Source organism: Rattus norvegicus, chromosome 20, assembly GCF_036323735.1.
Source record: "Rattus norvegicus strain BN/NHsdMcwi chromosome 20, GRCr8, whole genome shotgun sequence".
NCBI lineage: Eukaryota > Metazoa > Chordata > Mammalia > Rodentia > Muridae > Rattus > Rattus norvegicus.
Window position 1 is genome coordinate 30,363,895 of NC_086038.1, and position 25,519 is coordinate 30,389,413.

Here is a 25,519-nt window from a genome sequence, read left to right on the forward strand (position 1 = left end):
GTGCTCCATGTTCCCATCAGCATTCGAGAAGGAAGGGATTCAGGAAGGAACTAAGATTCCCAGGGTTTGGGAAAGGATCCGGTACGAGGGAGACATGGGTACCTTGGCTCCATGCTTGCCTGGCATTCCTGGCAAGCCCCGCTCTCCCTGAAAAATGAAACGAGAGAAACCATGAGAAAAGGGCCAGACTCAAGAGTTATGGCCTGAGCTTGAGCATCAATCCCCTATGAGTTCTGAGGACCCTGTCACGGCAGTGGCGACATGGGCCACTCCCCTCAGTTCTGTGACACCATCTTGCAGAAAGTCCTAGGTCACAGGTGTAGAGCAGAAAGGGAGAGACAGAGAGAGAGGAGGTTGGGGAGGTTAAAATAACAAGTGTGTGTGTGTGTGTGTGTGTGTGTGTGTGTGTGTGTGCGCGCACGTGTACACACACACACACACACACACACATACACACACACACACACACACGTACGCACACACCAGTGGAGTTAGAACCTAGTGAAGGAGATGGCCCTGAACTATATATGCAGCTAAGGATGACCTTGAACTAACCCTCCTGCCTCCATGCTGGCCAGGCCTTGAGTCAGGCTGTGGCAAGAACAGCCATGCGACTCCCTACCTACTACTACAGACCTCCCCTCCCATCTGTGCCCATTTTTACCCCCACCAGGTTTGCTAGCATGGCACCTAGTGGCTGGGCCAGACAGGAGCTTCTCTCTGCTTTTGTCCAGGAGTCTTTTCCCCCCAAGCTTCCTGGGCCTGTGAGCTGTTCAGTTTTCTTTCTCATCCTGCCTGGCCAGACACAGCGGCACACTGGCTTTTCTGTGGATTTGTGGGCAGGGCTGTGCCCCTCAGCTCTGTCCCTCATAACTTCCAATGTCTCTCTTCCCACCATCCTGGATCTACAGGAGGAAGGGGCACCGGGAAGGCAGTCATACCCTCGTCACAGGGGACAAAGGGGGCAAAGGTAAGTCAAGGCTAGACTCCAATTGTCTCCCCTCATGCACTGAACCCCACATGGCACTCCAGTATGAAGACAAAGCAGTGTCCTGCCAGCCTGCAGTCGCTCGCCCCAGCAATGCTGAAGCTGTCACTGTGGATGGTAAATCCAGGGCCCAGCCACACCGACTCCCACCTGACCTGTATGCTCTGTCTGCCCAGATTCTTCCCTGCTATCTCAGAGGACCACTCTGCCCTCCCTTCTCCAGACAAAGGCTGGAGCGACTCCCACCCTCCTCCTCCATGCTCGGCCCTCCTCACTGGAGTCTCCATGTCTCGTCTCCAGGCACATTGGCTAGATAATGAGGCTCCCAACTTCACAGTCTCCACTGCTCAGAGATAAAAGACACTCGAATCCTGGGCTCTGACGTCTGCCTCCGTCCTAGTTCCTGGTGCAGATAAACCACTGTGTTCTTAAACATGCCAGCCACTTCCATGGTTGCATGCTTCTCTGCTACTTCCTCAGTGCAAAGCCATGATTATACCCCCATGAGATGCTTTACTGTCCCCATGTCCCAGTGCTGGGTCCCCCTCCCAGCAGGGACCACGTCGTATCCCAAACTCCTAGTGATCAAACCCAAGGCTTCATGCATGCTAGGCAAGCGTTTTACTCTTGAGCTCTAGCCTCACGAGATATCTTTACCTTTAATTCTGAGATGGTCTCACCAAGCCATACAGGCTCACTCTGTAGCCCAGAACAGGATTGTGATCCTCCTGCCTCAGCCACTTTGCACTTGGCATCTGTACACACGTTCATCATGCCTATCTGTGACAGACATTACATCACACCCACCCTCCTAGAGCCAAGTGCCTGAGTTCTAGAAAAGGCCCCAGTCATTATGTCCAGATACCAAGTAAAGCCTCTTCTACCCTGGCCTGCTCAGGGTGCCAGAGGGGTCCAGCCAGCACTGGCAGGTCTGCTCTGTGGCCAGCAGAGGGTGCAGGAGGACCTACTCTGAACTTCGACATCTTGGCCACAATGGTCTTAAAGTCCCCTCAGGGTCCTAGGTGGCATTCATCTCTAGAGGAGAAGGTCACCTGATAACAGTGCACTAGACTCCACCACACTGACCCAGCTTGAAGTCCCCACACAGAGTCCCCTGGTGTGTGTAGGGATATCAGAAGGAAGTTACCTTGGGGGGTCCTGGCTTCACTTGTCTCTCTTCCCTTCTGGTTTTTGTTGTTGGTTCCTTAGCTTCTGCAAGGTCTCTGAACTCCCTCCTATCTCCCCTGTGTGGAGCTGAGCTAGGTGTCATTGTGACCGTTTTCCTCTCTGAGTCCATGCTGCACAGTGAGCTCAGCCTAGATCTTGTCTCTTTCATGCCCTCCCCCTCCCCACTCCCATCCCCAGCCTGGCCCTGGCTGCCTGCATGGCTCTTGGGAGGCCGATCAGCCAGAACTGAGGAGACACTCACAGTTTCGAAGAAGGGACCTCTGTAGGGAGTCTTAGCTTTAAAGGGAACACATAAGCCTAGGAGGACTCCTCTGTAGGGTGGCTGATCTCCCCTATTCTTGCCCCCATCCCCCTCGGTTAATCTTGCCCTGGGGGCCTCAGGACTTGCCTTCCTCCTGCCCTTTCCATGGGCAGGAAGCAGGGGCGCCTGGCTGACCCCACACCAGGGCTCTCTCCACTCTCATTAGCCTCACTATTCAGTTCCAGCCTCGGGGCTTGCCCTGTCTTGACCTCTGGATAGGCCAGAGAGCATTGCTTCCTGGTTGGGGGTGAGGCACCCTTCAGGACCCAAGACACTATCTCAGAAGGTGGAGCAGGGGCTGGCATGGCCACGGGTGGAAGAGAACAGCACAGTGAGGCTGTGGCAAGCCTCTGTGAGATCCGGGGCCCCTCTTCTACTGCCCTCTAGGTTTTCCGCTCCTAAGGCACATGCAGGTAGAACTGTGCTCAGCTTGGCCCACTGGCTGGGTACCATTCTTGGCTTTGTGGCTTGGATTTCACAGCTATCTAAGCCTATCAGAATGGTTCTGATTCCTGTCTGCCTCTGCCTCCCCAGTGGGGATCCTAGAGGCTCGGGTGGTGGAGGGGCTCTCCACAACTACTCTGGACCACCTTGTCGCTGGGTAAGTAGGTGCTCCAAATGTTCCAAAGGGTCACAGCCCCTCTGCCCAGCATATGATAGCACAGGATGTGACTCCCAGGCAGTCAGCCACCCTTGGCGGGAGGGGTGGATGCTGGCTCTTTAAGTGACAAGAAACAATGAACAGAAGCCACAGGTGGGGGGGGCACAGGTGGAGGGGGGACATTGCTGTCACTGTGGCTCAGGAGACAAATGGGTAGAAGGGGCTGTACTAAATGACCTTGAAGGAACTGTCCCAGCTCCTAGAGCCCCTTCATGTGTCCCTAACCCCAGTATCAACAGGTCCTGCGTCCTTTGAAGTTTCTTAGTGGGAGGACCCATCCTTCCTAGAAATGACAGGATGGTGCAAGCTTGGCTGGTGGGTGTGGCCTCCTAATTGGTGATTTACTGTTTGTTGAACGAGCTACACAGGGACTTGGCAAGAGGTCTGTCTGGAAGGAGTAGGGGTGGGGCTTCAGTGTCAGCTCCGCAGCCAAGTAAAGGGCCTGACAGGCTGTGGAAATGAATGGGTTTCCCTAACTTGAGGCTGGGCTCTACTACAAGGGAGCAGAAAAACCATCTTTGTTCTCTCTGGGGCATGGGGGACTGCCCGGCTGAGTGGCTGAGAGGGCTGGGAGTTCTAACCCTGGGTTGGGAAAGCTAGAGGGATGAGGGTAAGAGACACAACATTTTGTCCCAGGCAAGAGTTCTTGGTCTGTCCTTCCTGGAAAAAGGTGACTGAGTTCCTGCTTCCCTGCCCGGAAACAAGGACCGGAACCCTGGAAATCCTAGATCCTCCGGTAATTAGGGCCGGCAGGAAGCGATCCAGGGAATTCCTGGGTCGGGTGCCCCATTGAAGGCTTTGGAAGGACGGCTGGCTTGTAATCGAAATTTGAGATCTGTTGATATGTACTCGGTCCCAAAGGAGAAGTCAGTTCTCATTAGTCTGTGGTCTCTGGAGGGCAGAGCAGAGCCCAGAAGTCATCGAGTGGGGGCTGGGGCTGGCTAGTCCCCTAGGCTACAGATCCGGGGCTCATGCCTCCCTGTTCTCATCTGCATCCTTTTTAGGAGTCTGAATGTCCTCACTGGGACTTCCCAACGTTGACAGAAAATGCTGTGTACTCTCTGCTGCTTGGAAATGCCACAGCGAACTGGATCACCTAGACCCTTTGTGAGCCAGGGGGCCACAGGGATCTGACAGTAGTCGTTGAGGTCCAAGATGGGCTGTTCTAGAAGCAAGCACCAGCTCAGCTATCTAGGGCCACCCCACTGGGCAAGGCACGTTCTCAGTTCATCTAAATGAGGTACCCGTGCGCCTACACCCTCCGACCTGCAAGGTCTGAATCTAGCCGAGATCTTTGTTTCCACAAAGAGAACATCTCAACAGCCACCTCATTTCCTTCCGGGGAAGAAGAAAGAGGAAGCCTTTCAGAACACTAAATTTACTTGGAGACACTAACACACAGATAGCAAAGTCATTGAGACTAAGGCTTTGGAGGCAGACAGAGTAGATATCACCACCTCCCAGCTCTAGGCTAGCGGGGGAGGCAAACTTGAGATACGCACTTTAGTAAAGGGGGACTTGAACTGGAGACACTACAATGCTGTACGGGGCAGAGGGTAAGGCTCAGTCGGAAGAATGCTTGCCTGGTATACTCAAAACCCTAGGTTCAACCCCTAGCACTACATGGCCTGGGCGTGAGGGTGCACCGCTATAATCCCAGCGCTCGGGAAGTCGGAAGAAGATGTTCAAAGTCATGCTCAGTAACCAATGGATTAAAGGTAAGCCTGGGCTAAGAAAAGGGGGCGGGGCACAAGGCGATACCTGTGGAGTGTCTGGTACCCTGTCCCAGCATGAGAGGTTTGTAACAATGTTGCTGCTCATTCTACAGAACTCTGCCTCCTTCAGAACCTGTGTCCTAGGTTATGGTCCTTTACAGAGACACCTCAGACACAGTACTAACTCCGTTGCACAAGGAGACACATGCCCCACAGTGGTCTGAAGGTGACCCGAGATTGTGATGCATGGTGTTTGCGACAAGCTCACCACAAATCTGGGTCAAGCTGGTACCTGCCACACACGTGTACACATACATGCAAAGTCTAGGCAGGAGGGTTGGCCCCTGGGCCAGTGTTTGGGATACACAAGGGTGCTAACCACCCCCAGGCTTTGATCTCAAGGGGCCAATAGAGAAGCCAGCCTGGCTGTCCTGGCTAAGTGGGTGCCAGATGCAGCTTAGTGGGGGTGATGGAGGAACTGTCTCCTTCTTGTTAAACTCCATCTCCTGTGCCACACCTGGGAAACAGAGCAAGAGGAGCTCATGTGGCAAGTCCTCCTGCTACACCAAGGATGCCACTCCCCACTTTTGCTGTGACCATGATGGGGTGGCTGCATAGCTGTCTCAGCTCATTGTGACCACTGCTGGTTGTCTCCCCTGCAGGGGAGAAGCATCTTTTTGGTACCCATGTCCGTCCCTCCTCCAAATTAATACAGGCTCCCCTCCGATTCTAGTCTGGGCAACTCTAGGCAAAGTGCTAACACCCGGACAATAACCATCTCTCTGTCCTGGCTGTGGTAAGGACGGAGTGAGATGGGTACCATTGCACGTTGGCTAAGCTAAGACGTGAAACATGTCTGCGTTTGACTTTGGACAAAGCATCTGACGTCAGGACTGTGTAGAAAGCATGTATCTGCATGTGGATGGCTGGGGTCATTGCAGCTGACCCCTCTGCTAGTGAACTAGGGCGCACCGAGGTGTGGTGATAGGACGAGGTCACCAGAAGAAGGGGAGAGACAGAGATGTGGGGTACTGAGGCTACCGGGGAGGTGGCTGGGAGGGGTGAAGGCTCAGAGAGGTAGAAGAGGCAGCTATGGCCGTAGCTATTAGAACTGTGAGAAGAAGGGGTTGGGGATTTGGCTCAGTGGTAGAGCGCTTACCTAGGAAGCGCAAGGTCCTGGGTTTGGTCCCCAGCTGGGGGGGGGGGCGGGGAAGAACTGTGAGAAGAGACTTCTAGAGAGGAACAGAAAGGCGTGGCCTAGCAAAGAGAGGAGGGGTAAGGAGCTCAGCTCGGCAGGGACGGGCTGAGTGGGCTGCCCCTGACTGAGTCCTTCAGTTGAGGAAGCTGTGACTATCTTAGACGGAGGATGAAAAGATAGGGCCCGAGGTGCCAAGGCACCTAAAAGGCTTCCAAGGGATGTGTATGGTCAGGAAGCCATGGCTTCCCTGAGCAAGAAGGGATTGTAACCTCAACTCCGGTACACGTGGCCAGTAGCTCCAGGCCTCTGGCTTTCTCGTACCCTGGCCTTAGGAAGTCGCTGATGGAGCTAGAACTACTCTTTCTGGAGGGCCACCATGGAGAGCAGCACAGTTCTCCTCTGCGCCTGCTGAGTCCACCTCCCTCTTTCTCCCCAGGAGCTGCCCCTCCCTCCGTGATAAGGCACTGGTCCTCTGTAAATGCAGGGTTGCCTGGACTGAATGAACCTTGCTACCCATCACTTGCTCACATGAAGGATAAGCATGCACAGGGATCCAGTATCAGGACACCCTCCCTAGTCCACAGCCGGGCCCTCCTCCAGCCTCAAGACAACAGTTCCCTGGACCGTTTCTGAGGTACTAAGACTTCTGGTTTGCAGCAGAGGCAGACGCCACTTGTCCCAACACAGTCCCAGCCAAGGGCATCACCATGACCCTGGGGACTCCTCTACCAGGGCCTCTGCCCCTTCACGGCATGAAAGCCAATCTGACTACTAATGGGAAAACCGACCCGTGCTGCATCAGGAGGCAATAAATTTTGTGAGTCTGGGTGAGAGAATGGAAGCAACCTCGGGGGCTATAATTCCCACTTCCTGACACAGAGCAAGCTTCTCAGTTTATGCAGAACTAATTAAAGATCTCTCATGCCTCGCCGTTTCCCCCACCAGGCACCCATAAAACACCACAGCAGTGTCAGTCGCCAGAACCCAGAGAGAGTAAGGTGTGCACTCCTGACCCAGTGAGTCTCTTTCCAAGACCCCCGCCCCCGCCTCCGCCCATACCTTTCCTTCCTGCTGAAATTCCCATTCGGGAAGGTTATGGAAGATTCTAGAGGTTCCCAGCCATTGGCTGGGATCCTTGAAACACTAGTACCATGAGAAGGACCCAGGCCTGACTTGAATTCTTGTTCTGACTTCTCCTAGCTGAGACTTGGGTGAGCCTCAGTTTCCCCATCTGCTAAATGAAAGCAAGTTACAGCAGCCCCAGGGGTTATAGGATTGGAAACTGTTCAGGTTGTGTTGCAAGACAATGCTTGGCCCACGGCTGGCATCAAAAGTTCTATACTCTTATGGCTATTGTAGTGACTGCTTCCCAGCCTTGGCTCTAATGGTTTTCTTGTCTAAAATACTATTTCCTCCCGGATTTGCTGAAGGACCACAGAGACTGACTGAAAATGTCCACAAAGCTTTTCTACCCCTTCAATCAAGCAGTCAAAACTAGGTCTCTCCCCATGCAGGTAACTTGGCTGTGTGACCCATGTGAGCAGAAGGTTTGCAGGGATTGCTGTATGCAATGGCACTAGAAGAGTGCTCTTGTATTTGAACCTGCCGGCCTCTAAGGCTGTCCTGGGCCTACCTTGCTGTAGGGAAGTCCATCTAGCCTCCTGGAAGATGAAAGGCACCTAGAGAGCGGAAGCCACCAGCCAGCACCAGCCAGCACCAGCCAGCACCAGCCACAGGACTGAATAGGCTATCTCTGACCTCCTAGCTATCATATGATAAGCCTCTACTCCTGTGACCCCAGGTGGAACTGCAGAACCCCAGGTTACCAATCCACAAGAACATAAAAAGTAAGATTCTAAGCCAGTCACTTTGGGACACACTGTTACACTGTTACACAGCACTAGCTAGCTGATACACATGCCTACTCATGAGCTCTTGGCTGTTTTTTCCCAGGAAGCTCCCGCAACTCTTCTCACTTGGGGTCTTTCTACCCTGTTTTTGGCATGCTTTGTAATGGTAGCACTTAGCAGTTTTCTGCCAGTAAAGCGATCTATACAGGAATGCTTGTCTGTCTGGCCTGAGAACTATCCAAGAGCCAGGCTGGGTCTGTCTATATCCCCTTTCAGGGTTAGCATGGAGTGCAGTAGTGTGGCTCACCTAGTCCAGATACCAGACACAGCCATCCAGATCAATAAGAGAGACACTTTCTTACTTGATGTTGGGTTGGGCCACCAGCTCTGTCCCATCAATTTCTACCCATTCCTGGGCTTTCAGACAGCTTTATAAATACTGAGGCTCACATGGCTGGCACCCGAGTGAATATACACTGTCTCCACTCAGCCCTGGCCTGTGTGCACCCCTGCAGTGAGGCCCCTCTTGGGTTCTCCAAGGAAGAGGTAGTGTCCTCCCTTACCCCTCCTGCTTACCTTGCGGCCATGATAGCCCTGGATCCCTGGGTCTCCCTGGGGAAAAAAAGAAAAGTCAAATGGTTTTCCACGCCAGACCGGCTGGTGCTCTTTGCTGTACAATATCACCTTCTGCCTCCCCATGACACCCTTGTTCTCTGGAGGTCCCCTAGACCCAGCTATTTCTGCAGCAACAGCCTCAGTGCGATCCAAGGTCCCCAGATACTGCTCTGATGGCTGAAGGGTGCGGGGAGGGGTCAGCATGTTAGAGCTCAGGGCATCCAGTTAGGGTTTTGGCAAACAGTCTTCTCTGTGGCCCCTCCCCAGCTCTCTGCCTCCAAGTCTATAAAGTGGTGGCCATCAATGCTTTGAGGCCTTCAGTCCCCAGGGTTTCCAACTTCAAAGCGAGGGCGTCTTTGTCATCATGGGCTTCCGGGGCCAAATTTCACAAGACATCAGATTACGTTGGAGTTTTTTTTTTTTTTTCTTTCTGTATTTGACAGCTTTGGGACACTGTGACCATGTTACAGCATCTGTCTGCCTTGTGTTTTCAGCCAGAACACAAACTCCCAGGCAGGCAAGATTGCGTTTTCTTTCTTTTTCTTTCTTAGGTTTTTTTTTTTTCCCCTCTAAAGACTGTCTTGTGTAGCCCAGGCTGGCCTCTAGCTTGTTATGTGGCTACAAGTAACCTTGAACTTCTCTTCCTCTTGCCTCTACTTTCTGGGTATAGGGTATAAGCCTAAGGTGAAGCCCTGGGGATTCAAACCCAGGGCCTCATACATCCTAGGAAGAACTCGACCACTACATCTCCAACCTGTGAGTGTCCCTCCTGTGCCAACCACAGCGCTTGCCTACCCAGCCTGAACACCTAACGGAACCAAGAAAGAGGTTCCATAGGACCAAAACAGTTTAACCAGTTGCTTTCTTTCAGTCCCTCTGAATTCCCCCCTCAGCTGACACACCGGGAACGCTTCTCCTAAAGCTTCCATCACCTCAGGGGAGCACTTACCTTTGGTCCAGGAGGCCCGGGTAAACCCTGTGGAAGTGAACGGTTGAGGTTAGCCATGTTCACAGTGGAGAAGAGAACCCCAGATAGCTCCAGGATGTCCTGAAGAGGGCACATGGGGACAACGGGCTAACATTCTGACTGGAGCCATGTGGGTACTGTGGGCAACTCTGCTGTGCTCGCCCACTGGAAAGTAGGTCAGTGGCCTAGGGATAAATTGGCAACGTGGCTTTACCCATGCATCTCCTAATTCTCCTAATTGAAGACGCTTGCTGGAAAGCTGACCTTGCCCAGCAAGGCCCTGAACCCCTGAAGAAGAGCCCGCTGGCCCCCTCTCCCTGGGGGTAACCACAGCAGCTGGTCATGGTACGCTGGTGTGGGTACTGGGGCCTGTGGGTGCCAAGGGAGAGGTCAGGGATAGTTGGATACTGTGGTCTTGGGTGGAGGTCTGGGCTATAAATGTGGAGGAAACCATGAAGCTTAAGGTTAGCCTGTTTTAACTGGTGTAAAAGACACTCTGGGTCCATTCTTTTATAAACAGATGGAGAAACAAATGAACATCCGAACGGAAACCATGCAGACAGGAAGAGCCCAGTACCAGGCCTGAGGGTAGTTGTTGGCAAAATGGTAAACTTGGGGCACATTGAAAGCTCGGTATGGCTCGGTTTTCTACACTGGTTTCCTTTCAGCTTTTCTACTTTGTGCACAACTATTTCTGTGTTGTTGTGGCCCGAGTTTGCAAATGAATGGTTTGGGGGTTGCTCTGTCACTGGAAAGGGGTATCTATGGCACCCGTCCCTAGCTGTGACTGTCAATCCTCAAGTCCCAGGATGCAGGATCCCACTGACTTGGGGAAGTGGCCCAGTCGCTTGCCTGGAAGATGGCCCAGTAGCATGGATCCTGCATTTACCTTGATAGACAGTCATCAGAGGCCACACCACCTTGAACCTTTCCAGAATCCACTGCCCTGACTCCAGTTTTCCTAAACCAGGACCAGGGCCAGGGCCAGTTGCCAAAGGCCCTTGAGACTTCTCCCAATTGCAGTGACATAAGGTGGTAGCTTATTAGACTGCCCCCTGGAGGCCGTGACTGAAACAGCCCTGCAGGTGTGCTGGTAGAGTTGGGAGGGCCAACCGTGTGGAGAGTCTCAGGCTTAGAGGGTTCTGGAACTTTCTAAGGAGCAAATCTTAAAGGGAGAGATACTTACAGGTGGCCCTATAGGCCCTGGCAGTCCTGGGTGTCCCAGAGGGCCAATTGGTCCTGGGGGGCCCGGTGGCCCTGGAGGGCCTTGGATGCCAGCCTGGCTTTGTTCCCCCTGAAGTTAGAGAAAACATGTGTTAGAGAGATGATCTGGGAGCAGCGGTCACACTGCCCCCCTGTGCCATGCATCTGCTGAGGCCTCTGTGGAACCTGCTTGGAAGGCGGTGGGGCGGTGATCGGATGCCGATGCTGTGGGGACAGTGATGGTGAATGCATGCAGGGGCCAATGGCAGCAGGAAGAGGACCCAGGCACGGAGTTACTAAGCTGTGGGGGCTTCTAGGGAACATGGTCGCCAGGGCAGGGAGCCTGGCAGCAGTGGCAGAGACAGACAGTGAAAAAGAGACAACCCCTGGCCTGCACATGAGCCCCACGCCTGGCCAGGCCCAATGCCAGAGCTCAGCCCAGGTGGTCCTCAGTCCTCCTCTCCTCTGCTCTGCTCTCCTCTCTCTCTCTCTCTCTCTCTCTCTCTCTCTCTCTCTCTCTCTCTCTCTCTCTCTCAATGTAGCGGGTCCATCATCCACCTCAGCCCCGCGCCTCCCAGCCGCAGGGTGGAAGCACAGGGTCCCTGTTTCCTGTCTCAGCATTTGCTGGTTTTGATTATCTGTTTCAGGGGATCAAATGAGGCCCTAGGTCAGAGGCCATTGAGTTTCATCTGGCTCACTGCTCTCTGGAGCAGGGCTCGCCAGCCACTTCCTTGCACATTGGAAGTGGTCTCCAGCACCATCTGCTAAGCGCATCAGCTCTCACACAAGCTTCCCCTTTCTGCTAACCTGAGATCTTGCATAGCATGTACAATCAATACAGATTTATCAATGGGACATGGCTAAGCCATCTCATCTCCCATGATGGCTGGTGGTATAAAACCATTACTCCCCCAGAGAATCTGCAGCAGCCACGAGGTCAACTCCTGCTGACTCTGCTTTGGGGACCAGGTCAGAGCAGTACAGAATACAGCAACAGGTGCTGGCCAGGTCCACTTCTGGACCCTCTAGGGCAATGGTTTTTCAACCTGTGGGTCATGATCCCTTTGGGGACAAATGACCCTACATAAAGGAAGTCACCTAAGACTATCTGCACATCAGATATTTACATTATGATTCCTAACAGTAGCAAAATTAGTTATGAAATAGTAATGAAAATTTTTTTATGGTTGGGGGTCAGCACTGTGTTATTAAAGTCATTGGAGCACTAGGAACCTTGAGAACCACTGCTCTAAGGTCTTTCTCTACCAACTGAATGAAAGCTATGATCCACAAGGAGCTGGTATGCAGCTTACGTGATTAATCATGCATGGCTTTTATGTGTATGTATGTATGTGCGTGCGTGTGTGCATGTGTGCGTACGTGTGAGACAGACATCAATTTTAAGTGTCCTTCCTCAGGGCTGTTGTCATTTGAGATATGGTCTCTTTCTGGGACCTGGAGATCACCAGTTAGGCCAAGGTGGTGTGGCCGGGATCCCCCGGGGATCTCCTCATCTTCCTAGCCTACCTAGGGCTGCGATTACCAGTGTGCACCTAGGGATCCAAACCTGGGTCTTCCTGCTTGCCCAATAAGCAATTTACCAACTGAGCTACCCCTTACAATCCATCAGGCAGAGTTCTCACAAGCAAGGTCTCACCAGTAAATGTCCAACAAACAGTGGCTAGTGCCAGCAGGGCTATACAGTAGCTGTGCTCGGAGTGTGGGGTGGGCGTGTTTAGAAGCACGCTCTAAAAGCAGGCCCCGTCTGCAGCAGGATGAGCGGCAGTCAGCAGGCCCGGCCAGCTAGCAACCTCCTGAGCAGCCCTCGGAGCCCTTGGAGGCTCTCGAGGATTCTGTGGGTAATGCGATCGGTAGCCCACAGGAATGGGCCAAATACTTAACAGGCTGCACGTGTGCTGTGGGACTCTGTATTTTTAGCTGATTGTTGGCATGAGTTTCAGTCTCATTCAGTCAGGTACTTCACTACCCATGACCCCGAGCTATGGGACTCACCAGGCAAGTAGTTCAACACCCTGCTACTCCCCGCTCCCTGGGCCCTGGGGACCCCTGGGCCGTAGAAGGCAGATGAAAAGTAAGACAGGCAGCCCCTTTTCTCAGGTGACCTTAGACTGTAGGGACAAAGCTGGGTTACCCCAGGGGACCTACTCCTGGTCAACCCTTCTTGGAGGTTGTGGGTTAGGCTGCTCTGCAAACGCCCTCCTTGCACACACCCAGGTTCTGTGTGGGCAGTCAGCAGCAGGCTGTGTGTCTAAGCTCCCACGGGGAGTGTGAGCGCGGGCACCAGAGACCTGGCTCTCAAGTCTACAGCTCTTCTTGCTACTCCTGTAACTTCGGGGGAGTCTGTCTCTGAGCCTCAGTTTTATCCCAGTCACTGTGCCTGTCCTTATTTTGCAGAGCCGAGGCACAGTGGGAACAGACAGAGGACCTGGGTGTAAATCGTTACTCTTCTGTTTATGGGCTGTGACCTCAGGCCACTTGCTGAAACCTTCTGAGACTTTAATTTCTACATCTGTGCAAGAAAGATGGTGGCCCTTGACTCATGACCCACTGAGAGACTTAAAGTCAGCCTGCAAAATTGGATGTCAGAACGCCTGGTGCCTGTCAGGTGCCATGTTGTGATGGGGGCCTGTGTGCTGTGTATTCCCTCATTTATGGCATCACCCGGGCAATGGCTGTCTAATTTGCTGTAACCGTTAGAAGCAGCAGGTTCTGGCATAATGGATAGCCCAGCTGGCCTGTCGGGACCCCCATTCGTGCCAAGCCCCTGGGGAAGCCCCATACGGTATCTACCTGAAAGGTCCGCCTTTTAATGACTGGGGGTGGAGCCAGCCGCACTGAATTGAGGAGAGGCAGCAGCTGAGGAGAGATATGAGTTGGAAGGCCAGAGGGCAAAGGCCAGAGGTCGCAGGTATTCAGAACGATGCAGGAAGTCACCAAGAAGGCCAAGTGGAAAGAAAAGAAGAGGAGAGATCAGTGTAAACACTGCAGTAGGATAGATTGGGGGTAGGGTACCCCTGAGGCTCAGCTCAAGGGACAGACACCACAATGCTAACCTTGGACTCTCCTATAAGCAACCTTCCTCAGCTCTGGATACTGGCTCTCAGCCCCTGTGAGTTCCAGAAGAGGGGCTTCTGCCTGGCTAAGCCCACCTCTGAAGCTGTGCCAGGCTACTCAGGCCAGGTGATAATACCACCCGACACTACACTGCCCCACCCGGGTCTGCTGGGTGGACAGCGGCTACTGGGCTGAGCATCGAGAGCCACAGGATGAGCTAAATTGGTGCGTGGAGCCCGGCTGGCGTGTGGTCCCCTGTGGGTTCCTTTTTGGTGGGACACAAAAAGGCTGATGTCAGCGAATCTGAGGCCCATGGTTAAGGGAGGCTAAGCCTGGCTCCCGGGGCTGAGTTGGCTGAGGGTGTGGCTTGTGTGGCAACACAGTAAGTGCCTTTGAGGCTTCGCTCTGGGGCTGGCACACTCAGTAAAGATGCCTTGGGAATGGTCAGCCACTTCTAGGAGAACAGGCAGCTTGGGGTCCCATTATTTAATATCGTTTTCATTTGGGGTAATTTCTGCCGCTCCTTGTCTCCTTGCTCGGATAGGCGGAACTTGAGGAAATGGCTTCGAGGTTAGAACCCATATGAAGACTAAGACCTTGGGCTCCACCACATGTGTTTAAGGACCCTCGGTTCACCAGAGGCCTCAGAGGCTGGGTGTTAAGAACGACCATCCATCTCCACTGAGAACACACTCAGCCCGTCTGGGGGCCCTCTGCCACACACTGAGCCACGCAGAGCCCCATCCTTCCATGCTGGGGCCCAGAGATAAGCCACGTTGAGCCTCTGCGCCCAGGAAGCATCTCGGCCAAGAGGGCCTGGAGTCCACAGAGAACCGACAAACCTTCAGGGAAATTATCGGGTTGGAGCGCAGAGCTGCTAGCGTGCCGCTCGGATACTCCTGGTTTGGGAGGCAAAGGAAGGCAGCAAAGACGGAGTCACACGGAGCAAGAGGAAGCCTGTAGACCCTCCTAGTAATCTCGCCTGATACCAGGGGACTTCCCACTCATTGCCTAGCCCTTTCCTTTCCTGCTAGACAAGAGGTAGGGACTAGCCCGGCTCTTTGGAGACTGGTCAATGCTCCCCGCCTTGGCCTGACTCTCCCCCCTCTCTACCCCTCCCTCCTGTGCCTACCCCTTGGAAAAGCAAGTAACCTGCTAGGGTCCCTACTCATAGTTTCTTCCAAGTCAACTTGCCTGCCAGTTGGGCATTTAAATCTTCTATCCCTGCCTGAATGCAGTCCTCAGACTATGCTTCTGGAAGCATCTATCACTGTCTCCTCCTCTGTTCTTGTGCAGGGTTCAGGGACAGAGAACCCACTTGCCCTGACCTGAGCATTCCTACAGGCTCACTGGCACACCACAGAAGCTCTAGCAGTGGTATTGTCTCTGTACTGGGTGGGTGGGGGTGGGGGATGCCGTATTTCTTTTGGATAATAAAACCATCTTGCAAGACTATCATTTCAAATAAACACAGCTGGCCTTCTTCTATTGCTGTATCAGGATCTGGCTGGTCCAAACAGCAGGGGCCTGCAGCCCTAAAGCACTCCCCACTGACAAACCAGCTCTGCCAGGGAGGCTGCTGGCCTGAGCCTCTTACACACCAAACCTAGCACAGCCTTCTCTCTGATCCAATGACCCAGATGTCAGGGACTGGCATGGTTTTCTGTGTTCTGAAAGGCTGGGCAGAGGCTTGCCATAGTAGCCACACCTTCCCCGAGACCCTGAAGACTCAAATACATTGTGAGCTTGGTTTGTTTTGGGGTAGGGGCAGAGTGATGGGCTTTCCATGGGCTCCATCCCTAAGTTCTACTTTGCCCAGCTGTAGTAGCAGCCAGGACATCCGATTGTGTTTCTGGTACACTGAGGTCCCTATAGATGGAAGGTCACCTAAGGTGTTCTTCTTCATACTTGCTGCCCAGACCTGAGCATGATACATGTGGTCCATGGGCTTTTTCACCAGGTTCCACTGAGGTTTCAGGGAGCAATCAGGGAAGGGCTCTGTCCCCCTCTGCCCCCAGCAAGAGCTCTGCTGTCAAGTGCACAAATGAACCTTGGGTTCCCTTTGCTTAGATGAAGCCAGAAAAAGTCAGGGTCAGAAGGGGGTCGGGGAGGAGCTGTCTTAGTCCAGAAACCCCCACCCCCACCATGACATTCCTGCTGAGACAGGCTTCCTGTGTTCTTAACAGGCAAGATGCAGGCTGCCCCAAAGGATACAGTGGCCAGATAATCTCCCCTCCTGGAGATGTGGGGCATCTGAAACCAAGACTTACTCAGAAGTCCCTCATATTTGTTTAGTGCCCCCTCCCACACATACACACCACACAGGGCAGAGGCCACACACAGATCCATGTACCCCTCCCAGTGAACAGAGGGCAAAGGGACACACACATTCAAGAGACTCTTGGACACTTGCTCAGCAGACAAGGCCATGGGAGGCCGGCTCCTTGCAAATGGACCTCCAGTCACAGTACTGAAACTAAGTCATGGTTAGCTGTAGGACAGAGAGACTGCACCTTACACACAGGGTTTCAGGTTCCTCCCCCAACTCTCCCACCCTCCAACTCTGGTAGTGGCTGGGCTTCAGGATGGACCATAGAGCACCCTTGGCTTGAAGTATCGCTTACCCGGTGTGGGTATTCTCCACACTGACCCTAGGGAGGAAAGAGAAGAAGAGAGGTGTTAGGAGTTTATTAGGGGGATCTGTAACACACCTTGTATCTCCTCACCAGATGGTATCACTGCTCTGCCTTGGGCTCTCTGAGGCAGATGAAGTGGTCCCCCTTCCCTTGCCCCTAGTAGGCAAAAGGAGGAACCTCTTAGGGCCTGCCCAGAGGAGGTGCCACGGGGTGCAGGATAGGACCCCTACCACTCGCCATGATGGTAGGATTAGGAATTATATCCAGCTCTGTTGTCAGCTCAATCCCTGGTTAGTACCCAACAGCCCTACAGAGGAGCCCTGATGGGGTCAACAGACTCTATCTATGATGGCTTGTGGCTAGCAGGGCTCTGGGAATACTTCCCCTGTGCCAACAGTCCCAGGCTCCTGCACCACTGCCCAGGTGTAAAGCCAATCTTGGCCAGAAAGTGAATGAGAGAACAGGGAGATGGTAGGAAAGAGTCAGGCCAATGGGGTTATAAGTCCAGATCGCAGAGTGAAGGGCCCCTGTGGGACAGCAGGTAGAGAGGTCCAAACTGCATGAGGTTCTTCAGACTCAAGACCGACAGGTGAGGGGTATCATCGTTTTTCTCTTACATACTGGGAACCTCTGGGGTTTCTGTAAAACTCAGGTCTGGGGGTTGGAGAGATGGCTCAGTGGTTAAGAACACTGGCTGCTCTTCCAGAGGTCCTGAGTTCAATTCCCAGCAACCACATAGTGCCTCACAACCATCTATAATGGGATCTGTTGCCCTCTTTTAGCACCCAGGCACCCATGTGCACAGAGAGAGCATTCAAATACATAAAATGAATAAGTACATCTTTTGGAAAAAAAAAAACCTCAGGTCTGCAAGTGACCACTAAGACCCCTTTCTGGCTACTGTGACTCTTTTCTGCCTGACAGAAGAAGGCTTAGTTGGCCCGGGGCGCAGGTCTAGAAGCCTCAACAGCACTTACCTTTTCTCCCTTTTGTCCCTGAGGTCCCTACAAAGAGAAGGAAATCACTGTCAGGGTTCAAATCCCAGGCCACACGGTCCCCAACCTCCCTGCTGGGGACAAGGAAGAGGAGCTACAAACCGGTTGTCCTCGAGGACCCACCAGGCCCTATGGAAGAAAAGAGAGCAGGTGTCAGTGAGTGGGTACATGGTAGACACATGCCTGGTTGGGTTGGGAACAGATTCTGGGCTTCTAGGACCTTCTCAGACTGTCCCAAAGTCCTACAAGTCACGACGGCCTATGTCCAACTCATGAAAGATGGGGCAACCTTCTATGCCAGGCGCTCCCTGTCCCCCTCAATTTTTCCTCCAGTCGTTGACATCCCAAAGACCCTTCTACATGGGAGGCTTGGGTGTTGAGATATTCTGTTCTGAAGGACCTTACACCCTTCACCTGGGGTCCCAGGAAACCCCAGCACAGCCTGCTTCCTGTTCTCCTGGCCACTGAACCAGAAAGACTTGGGGGTGTGGGTGGGGTAGGCCAGTGCTGCAGACACACTGTGTGAGGCCTGTGGTGTGGACAGGAAGCTAGGATGGATACCCTAATCCATGTTTTGAGCTCCCTGGAAGGCACAATAGGACATGGCATTTCTGTCAAGGTTGTCTGAGCCTTTGGCTCTAGGAAGGAGTAGGGTTTGGTGTTTGGTAAGCTTTCAGGAGACTGCACCGAAGCCCTGGTTAAGGAGGCCCATGCTGATGTGTGTGACCTGGCCCCTGTAGGGCAGGCTCTGCAAACCTTGGCTAGGCCGGAGGAGAGAAGGGGCTGGCATCACTTCTGCCTCCCAGTGCCGAGAGAACAGCAGTGTTCACACATAGCTCAGGGTGAAGCCATGGAAGGCTAGTTATTTTCAGTCTAGCACACTGTAAATTTGAATCTTTGCCTGAGCCTCTGAAGTAGCTGTTAGGTCTATGCTGGCCCATGGGGAACCACTTGAGTGCCGGTCTCTGGGTCTCTGGGCATCTGGGTGTGTGGTCTCAATATGGCAAGATGTAGAGAAGGGTCCTTCTCCTGCTTCCAACGCATAAGTGGATCTACCTTGAAACTAGAAAACTCTGAGAGGGCTCACAGAGGCAGGGTTTGAGAGTCCTAGAAGAGCTCAGGGAAGCCACTGTGGGAAGTAAAAAGCCACTGTCTCCTAGGAAACATCTCCCCATCCCCAACCTAGAGAGTGTTGATGTGGGAAAAGGCTTGCCTGGTACCCTGGATGTCTCCTGTGCAGGAAACAAAAGGCTTGCCACTTCTCCCTGTATGACATAAGGATCTAGGACCTGGTGACTGTGACAGGCTGGCTCTGTCCCTTTGTAGGAGTCAGACAAAGCTGGTTCCCTACCTATGGTGTGAAGGAAAGAAAGTAAGGCTTACCGTCTCCCCTTTAGGTCCGGGATGGCCCTGGAAGGCAAAAGGTCTCATGTACATTGTTTAATTGTTTAGGTCCCTCACCCTGCCTGCTCCAGCATGCTCCTGCCTCATCCTTGAGGTTCGCTTCTCTCTTCTCTCATGTGGCCACGCAGTCACTTCTCGCTCAGACCTTAACCTGCAGGTTAGTTGAGCCAGGGGTGGGACCATTTCCCCTTTCATTTTCCCAGCCATACCAGTTGTCACCTGCTCTTCAAAGGCGAGCAGAGGTGACAGTGTCTCCCTGGACTCCAGCTACATCCACTCCATATACCCAGGACAGCTCATGTGTATGTGTGTGGGGTGCAGGTGGGGGGTAGGTACCTGGCCTTGAGGTGAGTAGACATTACCACTGTAGTGTCTGGGCTACATGTGGCTTGCTGGGCAGGTGGCCATGTCCTCACCTCAGATGACATCCCCCTATCTGAGGAAGAGTTGAGAGATGTACATCTCCAGCGCCTCCAAGAGCTTTGAAGAGGCAGCCATCTTTCCAGTGCTATGAATACTTGGTCCAGGACACCAAGGCCAAAGGGTTATAGTGACCAGAGGGGGACCCAGGTATGCATGTGGAGCCTTGGCTGTGGAGGGGACCCAACTCTGAGGAGAATAGGAGATACCTTGGCACTTTGGTGGCCCTGGGACAGCCTGTCCACCTTACTGCTATTCCTGCTGCCTCCTTGTCCTTCCGGACCCCTGACCTCACAGAGCCACTCAGAGCCACCAAAGTCTATGGATGACTTTTGCTCTGGACACTGAGTACCCAGCTTGACCACAGTGATTGCCCACTTGGGGTCAGGGGTGACTTATTCAAATAGCCCTTCCTCCTCTTCCTATTAGAAATGCCATTCTGGACAGTTTTCTATGGGAAATCTTTCAGTAATCTGGGGTGGAGGAAACCAGAAGCTCCATGTGAGTGAGCTGGTCAGAGGCAGGACAGCGTCCATCTCACGTGTTTACTTACCCTAAGAGTCCACTTACCGGTCTGCCGTCAAGACCAATGGGACCCTGAAAATAGAGAGACTAGATGCAAAACCCAAGTTTCCTAGGACCCCCGCCCAGGAGGCAGCCTAGGCACACAATTAATCTGTCCGCCCATCCATCCATCCATCCATCCATCCATCCATCCATCCATCCATCCTTTTGGTGTTGTTGGTTTTGAAAGACAGTTTCTCTGTGTAGCCCTGGCTGTCCTGGAATTTCCTCCGTAGACCAGGCTGGCCTCAAACTCAGAGCTTTACCTGCCTCTGCCTCCCAAGTACTGGGATTAAAGGCACGGGCCACCACCTCCTGGTTCCATAGTGTTTCTTGAATGCTAATGTTGGTCAGCACCGAGGCAGCTGCTCCCCCTGGTCCTACCCCTAAGAACCAGTCTAGGCTCCATTGGTGAGGGTTAAAGGATACTCCAATGGCCACAGTGGCCACTGCCCTACTGCTTCCATGATAGGCTCTCTTCAGAGCCTGACCAGAGGTCAATCAGTTCACTTTCTGGGACTACGATGTCCGCATCCTGGTATCGAATGGTGTGTAACAACTCACTCGCTCAGTTCCTGCCTGGCCCCATTATCTATCTGTATGGATGTCTCTATCCTTCCTGTAGCAGGAACCCAGCCCTGAGCCACTGACCCAGGAAAGGTTATAGAGTGGAGCCTTAGTGGCTAGGAATCAGGAGGGAAGATGTGGCCTTAGATAGCATCTTGGTGATCCACTTTAACCCAACCAGGCTCGGGACCTGCCTACCTCTGCTAACCTAACCATCCGCACTTACCGGGAATCCAGGGAAGCCTCGGGTACCTGGCTGGCCCTGGGGGGGAAAAAAAGAGCACTGAGGGTGAGGGAGGAAGGGCGGAGCCAAGCCCATCCCTGACTCTGTTATCACCTATAAGTTGGCTAGGATGGGGAAGGGAGGAAGGGAGCTCGTAGAAGAGCTTCTGCAGGCACCAGGCTGCAGAGGGGGATGGAAATAACCTGCATCCTTCAAGCCTACTTCTAGAAGTGGTCTTGGGATGCTCCTTAGCGCCTGGGCATGCTGAGCCATGACAACAGACCAATGGGACTGCCAGGAAAACGAACGGCTTACTCTGAACTGCACAGAAGTCCTGGAACAAAACCGGGTCATGGCCACTATTCTAAGTATGGCTTCAAAGTCTGCAGAACTCGACCTTCAACGTGTATGTCTTCACACTAGAATGGGTCAGGTTGCTCCTGCTCCTCGGGCTTCTCCCGGCAGCTGAGCTTTCCCTGGATCCCCTGTCTCTTGGGGGCTGGAGGGAGAGACATTCATGTTTGTTTCCTTAGACTGCAGACTGGAGACAGCTGGAGACCAGAAGTGTGTTTCCTGGTCACGGCCCAGAGGCTAACGGTTAGGATTTCCAAGCAACACTAAACCGTGGCTGCAGGTCTGCGAGGCTAACACAAAGGTCAAGGGTAACAGAGTGAAGAAACCTAATGCCCGGTCACTCCCCTCTCCTCAGGATCCAGCCAGAGTTCCCTGCCACTCATAGCCATTCAAGGCTCCAGTGAGAGGGCTCAGCAGGTGAAAACACCTGCAATCAAGCTGGATGGCCTCAGTTTGATCCCTGAGATCCATACAGTGGGACAGTGGGAGGAGAAAACGGACCCCTGCAAATTGTCATCTGACTTGCATGCAAACACACACACACACACACACACACACACACACACACGGCATGTAATAAAATTTTGTTTCTGATTTTTTTTCCAGACAGGGTCACACTATGTAACTCTGATTGTCCTGGAACTCACTATGTAGTAGACCAGGCTAGCCCCAGACTCCCAGAAATCCACCTGCCTCAGCCTCCTAAGTGCTGGAATTAAAGGTGTGCCCTACTATACACCTTCATAAGATTTTTTAAAAAGACAAAGCTGTACAGACCTGGTTACTTCTCTTCCTGTCTCCTCTGTGTCTGCCATCTGCCCAGGAACAGTGGCTCCCCCGCCTTCCCTGAAAGCCATGCCAGCTCTCAGCTTGAGATAGCCTCGGTTTACATGGCAGAGCCTCTTTGCAAGTACGGGCTGCTAGGTCTGGCAGGCTGAGTTCTAATCCTGCCTTCATCAACAACTTCGTGACAGCAAGCCATACTCCCCACGCCTCAGCTTCCCCATCTCTAGAATGGGAATAACTATGTAACCTTATCAGGTCCTGGAACTGCCATCAAGTACGCCTCTGGAAACAGACGCTCCACCATTGGGAGTGCGTTGAATTAAAACGACCAGAGCGGGTACCAGAAACCAGCCAGATCACTTGTATTTACTGTATGCACATGTGTACATGTTCGTGTGTGTGTGTGTGTGTGTGTGTGTGTGTGTGTGTGTGTGTGTGTGCCCATGTATATGCAGGTATGAGCCTAGGGGCCAGAGGCCAGAGTCCAATTCCAAATGCCTACTCTACTGTTCTTGTAAGTTTAAAGGACAGAGTGTCTCTTTGCTGAGCCCAGACTCACAGGTTTGGCTGGGTTAGTCAGTGAGTTCCAAGGATCTTCCCGGCTCCAACTCTGGTGCTGTGGCCACAGGCACGCGCCACAGGGCCTGGCTTTTCATGTGGGTGCAGGAGACCTGAACTCAGGCACTCACTGTTTGCTTTTTCTCACCAAGCCATTTCCCCAGGGTGTCCTGGGATCTGTGGGTGTCTTAAGTAAGGTCCAGAACAAGGTCCCTGTGCAGGGGACAATTTCTCTTGACTCACATGCTGTGACCCTGAAATATTTCCAGGCTCTATGCATCCCTTCTGGGTCTGTGCACGGAAGTATCCAGAGGCCTCGGCACAGAAACCGTGACACCCTTCTGGAGACATAGACCTTTTGCCATGTCAGGGTAGAGTGCTGGTCCACAGGGAAACTCGCTAAAGTCAGCTGCAGGCACAGGATGGACTTGTGGCGAGTGTCCAAAGGCAAGAGAACGGAGACACCACTCATATGTCAGAGGGCTCTGGCCTCTCTCCTCTCAAGGATAAGTGGTGCTAAGAATAGGCCTAAGAAGAAACCCGGAAACCATTGCAATGTAATCTCCGAAACCTCCCAATGTAAACTTTCTGTAACTGCTCTGGACACGGAGAGGCCCGAGGAAGAGGTCAAGAGAGAGGGATTCCAAGAAGCATCTTCATAACCATCTCAGCTGATATTTACGTGGCTAAGATAATCACATGGTCCACTAATTACAGTGCCTGCTCCGGTAAGCAGGGTGCATGCTTCCAAGCCAGGGCCAGGTCCGGGACTAACCAGGGCTTTTTCAAGACTGGGGGGGATCGGGGAGGGATGCTGTCATTGACCACAAGGAAATGGGATTCTGCTTCCTGGAGAGGTTGGGGAGAAGGCAGTTGGGGAGTCTTGCAACTAGATTGTAATTTACATCTCAATTTATGCTGAGTTTATGGTCTCTCCCAGTGCTCACTGGTCAAGCTGATTCCAGGTTAGGGAGCTGGCTGTTTGAGGCAGCATATTATTATGGTGTATATTCAATACACTATGCTAGTGTTAGGTATTATTTATGTAACAGCACATTATGTAAAGAGTGTAAACAGGCAAATATATTTGAGGCAGGATCTATGTTGTTCAGGCCGGCCTGGAGTTCCTGAGCTCAAATGATCCTCCTGCCTCAGCCTCCTGAGTAGTTAGGATGACTGTCTGGCTTTTCCTAGTCTCTGTTAGGTTATCTTTTCTGATCCGGTCTGGCTAATGCTATCTGCTAAGAACAGCTCCTTGCAGAGGCTGTCCAACTTTCTAACTCATCTTTTGTCTTTGAAGCTGAGTGTATTTTCACTCAGCTAGGATGGTCATGTTTATATAGACAAACATTCCCCATGGCCTTTGGGTTTTTTGCCATGTTCAAAGGGGCCTGCTCCCTGGGAGTCATAAAACCGTTGCTCATATTCTGCTTCTATTGCTTGTGGCTCTGTGTCTGACGTCTTAGTCTTCTGTTGCTATTCTTTGTTTTGTTTTGGTTTTTGGAGACAGGGTCTTGTGTGGCTCAAGTTGCCTGGAACCAACCATATAGGTGGGGCTGTCCTTGAACTCCTGACCCTCCTGCGTCCATCTCCCAAATGCACACCACCACTCCCAGATTACACCTAGTATCTTATTCACTGACAATCTGTCTTGATAGAATGGTTGGATAGATTCACGATCAAGAAAGAATTGAGGGCTGGGGAGGTGGCTCAGCCAGTAAAACTGTCACTGTGTGCAACTGATGGCCAAAATTTGATCCCTGGAACCCTGGTAAAGGTAGAAGGGGGGAGTGGATTCCATGAAGTTGTCCTCTGATCTCCATGTGATATGCATCATGGCAGGTATGCGAGTGCAAACTCGAGAGCTCACACAATCTACTTTCTCTTTCTACTATTTTCTCTTTGTTTTTGTCTTTCCAGACAGGGTTTCTTCATATAGCCTTGGCTATCATAAAACTGGCTATGGAGACCAGGCTGGCCTCAAACCCAAAGATCTGACTGCTTCTGCCTCTTGAGTGCTGGGATTGAAGGCACGCACCACCGCCACCGCCACCGCCACCGCCACCTGGCTTTCTTTCTACTATTATCAAATGAAGCTTTTCTCTCAAACCGTCTTCCCACCAACGTTTGGCTTTATTGCTGGCCCTTCTCTTCTGATCTAGCTGCTTGTCTCAGTTGCCCTGTCTTTTTCTTCCCTAACATAGTCATGAACTTATGTCCTTCCTGAGTGAAACTGAGCAATCCACGAGCACCCATCAGGATGAGACACACATTGCATTTATGGATAAAGGATCTATATATGAAAGGGGAAAACAAACTTCCTCCGCTCATTTCTGAAATTCATCTTGCTCCATATCTAAGGCACCTCCCTCTCCCCGCCAGCAGCGTCTGCTGAGCAGGGCACTGCTATGCACTGTGTGACCCAGAAGTGTGGAGTGTCCAAGACTCCTTCTCTTTTCTAAAACTCATTTTAGAACTCACCTGTGGCCACCCCCAAAGGGCATGCAGGCACAAGAACACACACACACACACACACACACACACACACACACACACACACCCATGCACACTTGCATACTTGCACAGGTACACACGTGTACACGCACAAACACATGTTTGCGTGCATGTGCAGACACGAACACAATAATATATATTTCTTGGCCCTGGGCATTTAAACAGCACTCACCAGCCACTTCCCCTCAATGCGCTCCCACTGAACACAGGGAGCAGCCTCTCTCTAAGCTGCATACAAGTAGCTCCTCATCCACCCAACACAACCCCAGGGCCAGAATGCCTTGGGATACAGTTCTGAATATTGTGTCGAGTCCTTCACGCAAAGCCCTTGCTTTCCGGTCCGATCTTCTCCAGGTGCTTCCCCTGATTAAGGCACCCCTCCTGACCCTCCTTTCTTGGGTGAACTCTGACCTTGAAAGTAGGCCAGTTATCCCTTCCTCCTGCAGCCTCTCTGTCCGGACATGGTCTGAGCCCAGTGGTTCCCTTCCTCCATGTCCTCACTACTCCTCAGCACGACGCCCACTATCTGTACTGTCATGGCCAATGGGATTGCCAGCATGGGCCTGGAGAGCAAGCAGTCAGGCTACTTTCATCTCTCTTGTGCCTGGTAGGCTCTAGGTTTCTGACATACTCAGCAGGCATAGCTACCCATTGTAGGTAAGGGTCAGGTCCCTCCTGACCAGCAGCTACAGGGGAGGGCCCCCTGACATGCAGGTCTCTTAGCTTAGCCATGACCT

General features: G+C 52.6%; 1 protein-coding gene across 2 annotated transcripts in view; it reads right to left on the bottom strand.

Moving 5' to 3' along the window:
• Col13a1 (collagen type XIII alpha 1 chain) overlaps positions 1-25,519 on the bottom strand; it is a 140,057-nt gene that overhangs the window by 37,151 nt on the left and 77,387 nt on the right. For both annotated transcript variants that reach the window (NM_001109172.1, XM_063279469.1), the window contains 12 exons: positions 20,574-20,609; positions 19,787-19,813; positions 18,776-18,802; positions 17,495-17,521; positions 17,375-17,401; positions 16,386-16,412; positions 14,604-14,660; positions 13,498-13,563; positions 10,670-10,777; positions 9,466-9,492; positions 8,478-8,513; positions 103-147 (listed from right to left, as the gene is read on the bottom strand). In NM_001109172.1, the coding sequence (NP_001102642.1) occupies positions 103-147; positions 8,478-8,513; positions 9,466-9,492; positions 10,670-10,777; positions 13,498-13,563; positions 14,604-14,660; positions 16,386-16,412; positions 17,375-17,401; positions 17,495-17,521; positions 18,776-18,802; positions 19,787-19,813; positions 20,574-20,609 (510 nt within the window). The remainder of the gene's footprint in view (positions 1-102; positions 148-8,477; positions 8,514-9,465; positions 9,493-10,669; positions 10,778-13,497; positions 13,564-14,603; positions 14,661-16,385; positions 16,413-17,374; positions 17,402-17,494; positions 17,522-18,775; positions 18,803-19,786; positions 19,814-20,573; positions 20,610-25,519) is intronic.